Source organism: Salmo trutta, chromosome 27 (assembly GCF_901001165.1).
Source record: "Salmo trutta chromosome 27, fSalTru1.1, whole genome shotgun sequence".
NCBI classification, from domain to species: domain Eukaryota; kingdom Metazoa; phylum Chordata; class Actinopteri; order Salmoniformes; family Salmonidae; genus Salmo; species Salmo trutta.
In genome coordinates this window covers 24,752,184-24,758,607 of record NC_042983.1, presented here as the reverse complement: position 1 = coordinate 24,758,607, position 6,424 = coordinate 24,752,184, and the positions used below count along the sequence as shown (strand labels likewise).

Here is a 6,424-nt window from a genome sequence, read left to right as displayed (position 1 = left end):
AATATGAACAAATTTAATAATAAGTATAAACTGGATGGTTTGAGCCCTGAATACTGATTGGCTGACATACAATGGGTATGACAACACTTTTCTTTTTACTGCTCTAATTGCGTTGGTAACCAGTTTCAAATAGCAATAAGGCACCCCGGGGGTTTGTGGTATACGGCCAATATAAGAGCTGTATCCAGGCACTCCGCGTTGAGTCGTGACTAAGAACAGCCCATAGCCGCAGTATATTGGTCATAGACACCACAACCCCTCAGGCCTTATTGCTTAATTAAATTGTGCGTGTTATATCTGTATTTTGAAATAGGCTACCACCACTACAACAGAAGCTGTGGTGCCACTTATTGTGCATACTGTTACCAACAAAAACAAAAAAAAATGCCCAGATTATCAATTGAATAATCAGTCTCCTCTGTGTCTTTCAATTGGCTTTGAGATGGCTAGATGCATTTCTAGAGACAGTGTCCCTGTTTTACTTGGTGTGGTCCTTTACCCACCGGCAGAACCTCTGGGAGTAGGTAGATGGGCTGACAGTGGAGAAGGCTCTGCCAGGGAAGCACAGACTCTTCCACAGGTTCTCCAGCCTTTTCTTCAAACCATACACAGTAAAAATGTCTACAATACCCACAAAGTAGCGCAGCTCTGGCCCATCTATGACATGCACTGAGTTCTTGAAATTAGGCAGCAGCCTACGGTGATGAGCATGGAACTCCTGGAGTTCTGCATCTGTACCGTTTACAGAGGGCAGGTTTATCTCCTGGCAGGTGATTGAATGGTCTGACCCACTGTCTATTGCATCTGATGCCAGTCGAGAAGAGTCTCCCCCCAACAATGGAATAGTGGGGTGATCTTCCTCTGTGGGACTGTCTTGGGCCATGGACCTGCAGAGGAAAGAGCGTGTAAGAACTGAATAACAAAAGAGATAACAATCAGCTTACATTAGGATAAGAGTAAAAGCCCTCATTACCAATGATCTTCTCACTGTGTTACCTTACATTAGCTGAGCAACGACTGCATGTCTGGAGTGTCCAATAAAGACTACTCAGTAAAAAAAAAAAAATCCTTACAGTAGATTGTGCGCCACTGAACACCTACTTTTCAGTGCGCACAATAAGGTTACTAAAGGAGTGCTTCCCGTCCAGCTCATCTTTGTGCAAGGGTTGATGGGCCAGCAAGATGCTGTAGTCAAGCACATTGAGGCTACGGAGGAAAGCTGTGTCTATTTCAACCTGATCCACAAGCCAGGAGCTCTTCTGATCTGTCAACACATGATAAACGTTTACTTCTTAGGGGAATGCATGTGTTTTTACCTTTGTGAATGGCACTTAATTTCCATTTAAGTCATAAGACACAAGGAAACAACACAAATTATGACTTTCTCCATTCCGTCAGGTGCTGGCAGATAAAGGGCATACCAGGCTCTTACCCAGAATGATGTGCTTTCCTTCAAAGTTGTTATCCTTCAGAATCTTAACTGGGCTTCCAGTAGATGCAGGGTCAGTCCACCTACCCACCTCACAGCCCTTAATGTCATATCTAAGAGACAAGGACAAAATTGTAAAAAAAATATATTTCTGGATTGTGTGTTAACTACATGACTACATCACAAATGTTCACCTTGTATCAATCCTCTCGTCCGGGTAAAACACACTCTGCATCACAATGAAATACTTCTGAGAAAGATTAAGAGAAGAGTTAAATAGTTGTTTTTTACAGCTGTGTTTGAATGTGTACTTCATTATAATCACCTTTGTTTCATTTGGTACTTGGATACTATGGAGACCTGGAATAAGAAAAGAGCATGCACAGCTGACAAAATGATATGCAACAGGTGACATTCTACCCAATATTTCTCATGGGATATTTTCTCTCTCACCCAGGAACCTGACCAACAACGAGTGGGGGTATTTCTCCAAGTGATCCATATATGCCATCAGGTTGGAAAGAAGAAACTTCACCTCCCGCTTATTCTGTGTCTTTAGGAAGAACCTCTTGTCATTCCTTAAGGAGGTAAAAAAAAATCTAAAATAAGGCCTTTTCTACATGTGCTGCTATAGAGTTGGGATAGATTAAATGTGTTGATTTTATGATTTGTATGTTGTCCTTCAGTAGGCCTCACGTGAGGAAGAAGTCAGCCTTGCTCTTGGAGTTGCTCATGAACTGTAGATAGCAGCAGTCTGAAGAGAGGGATCTCTTGTACTCCTCCTCCTCTATGTCCAGGGACCGCCGCAGGCTGGAAAACACCAGTCCTGCAAATGTCTGCATCTCATAGTCCTACAGGGACAGGCAACAGAGGACCATGGATCAAAACAGATATGTCCCACAAAACATTTACTAAAATAGACAGTAAATTGTCAGGATTGGTTTTCCATGCGAATAGTGATTCATAGTGTTATTCATGTGAATATTGTTTAAATAGCACCTTGTGGACTTGAGTCTGCTCCGATTTGTAATGTTCAGCAGAAAGTTCATCCTGAGTGAAATAATAAATCAACCCACAATGAAAAGGTTTGTCATATGCAACACAAAAACTATGGGTATTTAGCAGATGCTCTTATCTAGAGTGACTTACAGTTAATGCTTTCATTTTAAGATACTGTGGCTAGAATGCATTCGGAAAGTGTTTAGACCCCTTCACTTTTTCCACATTGTTACGTAACAGCCTTATTCTAACATGGATTAAATTGTCCCCCCACCCCCTCAATCTACACACAATACTCCATAATGATAAAGCAAAAAACGGGTTAAGAAATGTTTGCAAATGTATAAAAATAAATAAAAACACTAAAATATCAAATTTACATAAGTATTCAGACACTTTACTCAATACTTTATTGAAGCACCTTTGGCAGCGATTACAGCCTCAAGTCTTCTTGGGTATGATGCTAAAAACTTGGCACACCCGTCTTTAGGGAGTTTCTCCCATTCTTCTCTGCAGATCCTCTCAAGCTCTGTCAGGTTGGATGGGGAGCATCACTGCACAGGTATTTTCAGGTCTCGCCAGAGATGTTCGATCGGGTTCAAGGCCAGGCTCTGGGTGGGCCACTGAAGGACATTCAAAAAAGCCACTCCGGCATTGTCTTGGCTGTGTGCTTAGGGTCATTGTCCTGTTGGAAGGTGAACCTTCACCCCAGTCTGAGGTCCTGCGCGCTCTGGAGCAGGTTTTCATCAAGGATCTCTCTGTACTTTGCTCCGTTCATCTTTCCCTCGATCCTGACTAGTCTCCCAATCCCTGCCACTGAAAAACATCCCCACACCATGATGCTGCCACCACCATGCTTCACCGTAGGGATGGTATTGGCCAGGTGATCAGCAGTGCCTCGTTTCCTCCGTAAGTGACGCTTGGCATTCAGGTCAAAGAGTTCAATCTTGGATTCATCATACCAGAGAATCTGGTTTCTCATGGTCGGAGAGTCCTTTAGATGTCTTTTGGCAAACTCCGAGCAGGCTGACATGCATCTTTTACTGAGGAGTGGCTTCCGTCTGGCCACTCTACTATAAAGGGCTGATTGGTGGAGTGCTGCAGAGATGGTTGTCCTTCTGGAAGGTTCTCCCATCTCCACAGAGGAACTCTGGAGCTCTGTCAGAGTGAACATCGGGTTCTTGGTCACCTCCCTGACCAAGGCCCTTCTCCCCCGACTGATCAGTTTGGCCGGGCGGCCAGCTCTAGGAACAGTCTTGGTGGTTCCAAACTTCTTCCATTTAAGAATGATGGAGGCCAATGTGTTCTTGGAGACCTTCAAGGCTGCAGAAATGTTTGGTACCCTTCCCCAGATCTGTGCCTCGACACAATCCTGTCTCGGAGCTCTTGGACAACTCCTTTTGACCTCATGGCTTGGTTTTTGCTCTGACGTACTGTCAACTGTGGGACCTTATATAGACAGGTTTGTGCCTTTCCAAATCAATTGAATTTACCACAGGTGGACTCCAATCAAGTGATGATCGATGGAAACAGGAGGCCCCGGAGCTCAATTTCGAGTCTCATAGCGAAGGTTCTCAATACTTATGTAAATAAGGTATTTGTTTTTTTAAATTTACAAAACATTTCTAAAACTTGTTTCGCTTTGTCATTATGGGGTATTGTATGTAAAATAATTTAATACATTTTAGAATAAGGCTGTAATGTAACAAAATGTGGAAAAAGTCAAGGGGCCTGAATACTTTCCGAATGCACTGTCGATGGGACAACTACATATCTCAGTCATAGTAAGTAACTGTTACCTCAAAGTAGCTACCAAAGACAGTGCTAGTAGTGGGGAAAGGTCAAATACGAGTATTAGTTCACAAAAGGCAATCTTATTAAATTGGGGGCGGGGGGTGCTGTGGGATTATTTAAGAAACTCTTTGAAGAGGTACTTGCATTGTACTTCGAAATATGCTGAACAAAAATATAAAATATCTATCTGTATAAAATATCTGTCTGTAATAAAGCCCTTTTGTGGGGAAAAACTAATTCTGATTGGCTGGGCCTTGCTCCCAAGTAGCTGCGCCCCTGCCCAGTCATGTGAAATCCATAGATTAGGGCCTAATAATTTATTTCAATTGACTGAACTGTAACTCAGTAAAATATTTGAAATTGTTGCATTTACATTTTTTATTCAGGACAGATGTACAATGCAAGTACTGTATGTACAGTACTTCTCTCAGAGGTGTGTCAATGTAGTAAGTTACTATGGTATAAAAATATATTCTGTGCGACAGTTGAAATAGTGTGTATATTGTTGTCTATAGTTTTACTGACAGGTCCTGGTGGGTCGATGCCGGTCTGTAGGGCAGCATGCAGCCCCTCTTTCATAAGACAGGTGAAGGTGTAGAACTCATGTTCCTGGTTGATTTCAAACAGGCCTAACATTCTCCAGCGCCTCCTCAGACCCCACCACCGCCTCCGCCTTGTTGTCCCAGAGTAAGGCTGACCGATCCTCTTCTCCATCTGACACACACACAGTGCACAAAACTTGAAGAACACCTTCCTAATATTGAGTTGCACCCACTTTTTCCCTTTAGAACAGCCTCAATTCATCAGGGCATGGACTCTACAATGTGTCCCATGTTGACTCCAATGCTTCCCACAGTTGTGTCAAGTTGGCTGGATGTCCTTTGGGTGGTGGACTATTCTTGATACACACAGGAAACTGATGAGCGTGAAAAAAAACACGCTCATCAGACCGATGTGCCTGGCACCTACTAGCATATCCCGTTCAAAGGCACTTAATTATTTTGTCTTGCCCATTCACCTTCAATGGCACACATACACAATCCATGTCTCAAGGCTTAAACCTCCTTTAACCGGTCTCTTCCCCTTCATCTACATTGATCGAAGTGGATTTAACCAGTGACATCAACAAGGGATCATAGCTTTCACCTGGATTCACCTGGTCAGTCTGTCATGAAAAGAGCAGGTGTTCCTAATGTTTTGTACAATCAGTGTATACTGAGTAGTTCAATTTCAAGTTAGACAGGTGTTTTTAATTTGAAGAAATTGGAACTCTTGTGGCTAAGAAATTCATATTTTTGGGGAGAACATGGACAACTGTATATTCATTACAACAGTAAACAATGTCTGAGTGTAACTGGCATGAAAGCTGATAACTTTTGTGAACATAGTGGTTCTTACCTTAACCTGGTTTCCTGACGTTGTCCTGTATCTTTGGATGCCTGGCTGTACCAAGAATATCTGAATTCAGTGAAAATCGTTAGTCATTATTTTCATATTCAATTGAATAGCATTTGGTTTATCCATATATAGAAAAAGAAGCACATTTCATGACAATTGTCTATATTCTCTTAACTCTTTCTCCAGCCGAGAGTAGTACCACAGTAAGCGTGTTGGACAAGATTTTCAGGGTGTATCACACCTGCAGAGACCTAAAAGTTGTGTGAAAAGCAGTGAGGGTGTTTACTTCCTATTGTAGTGATGTAGGCCATGTTCAAAACAACTGGGAACTTGGAAATCTGCAACTTACGACTTCAGTGCGTTCCAGACAATTGGGAACTTGGAAGAAAACTAGCTCCAACTGGTGAAAATGTTTGTCTGAAGTCTGAAACTCTGGCATCTTTCTGGAGCTAGACCTGAAGATCACTGATGTCAGGATTTTACCTTGTTTTTTTGTCAGACTTCCCAGTTGTCTTGAAAGCACCATTATAGTTCCCCACATTGGATGTGTCATAATACCCATAAAACCTAGTGTTCAAACACAGAAATGATTCCAATCATCTTTCTACCATTCATTTTTCACATAGTGAATTTTTCAAACACTTCAAATTAAGTATGTATTTGGTCAAATCAAATGTAATTTGTCACATGCGTTGAATACAACAGGAGTAGACCTTACCGTGAAATTCTTACTTACAAGCCCTAAACCAACAATGAAGTTCAAGGAATAAAGTTAAGAAAATATTTACTAAATAAACTAAAGTA

General features: G+C 41.9%; 1 protein-coding gene across 1 annotated transcript; it reads right to left on the bottom strand.

The window, feature by feature from the left end:
- Window positions 1-478: 478 nt before the first annotated feature.
- Window positions 479-5,987, bottom strand: LOC115164078 (phosphatidylinositol 4-phosphate 5-kinase-like protein 1). The gene is made up of 11 exons (XM_029716192.1): window positions 5,796-5,987; window positions 5,621-5,680; window positions 4,748-4,936; window positions 2,429-2,479; window positions 2,126-2,280; window positions 1,883-2,007; window positions 1,755-1,789; window positions 1,624-1,679; window positions 1,433-1,542; window positions 1,102-1,264; window positions 479-887 (listed from the first exon to the last, which is right to left on the bottom strand). The coding sequence occupies exons 3-11, from the start codon at window positions 4,934-4,936 to the stop codon at window positions 479-481; spliced, it is 1,293 nt and encodes a 430-aa protein (XP_029572052.1). The 5' UTR covers window positions 5,621-5,680; window positions 5,796-5,987.
- Between the last annotated feature and the right edge of the window lie 437 nt (window positions 5,988-6,424).

Excerpts from the sequence above, each read along its gene's own strand:
- LOC115164078 (XM_029716192.1), bottom strand. The coding sequence starts at position 4,936 with ATGGAGAAGAGGATCGGTCAGCCTTACTCTGGGACAACAAGGCGGAGG. Across the intron at positions 1,790-1,882 it reads GTTGTTGGTCAGGTTCCTGG|GTCTCCATAGTATCCAAGTA; the intron begins GTGAGAGAGAAA and ends TTCTTATTCCAG. Across the intron at positions 1,543-1,623 it reads GACGAGAGGATTGATACAAG|ATATGACATTAAGGGCTGTG; the intron begins GTGAACATTTGT and ends CTTGTCTCTTAG.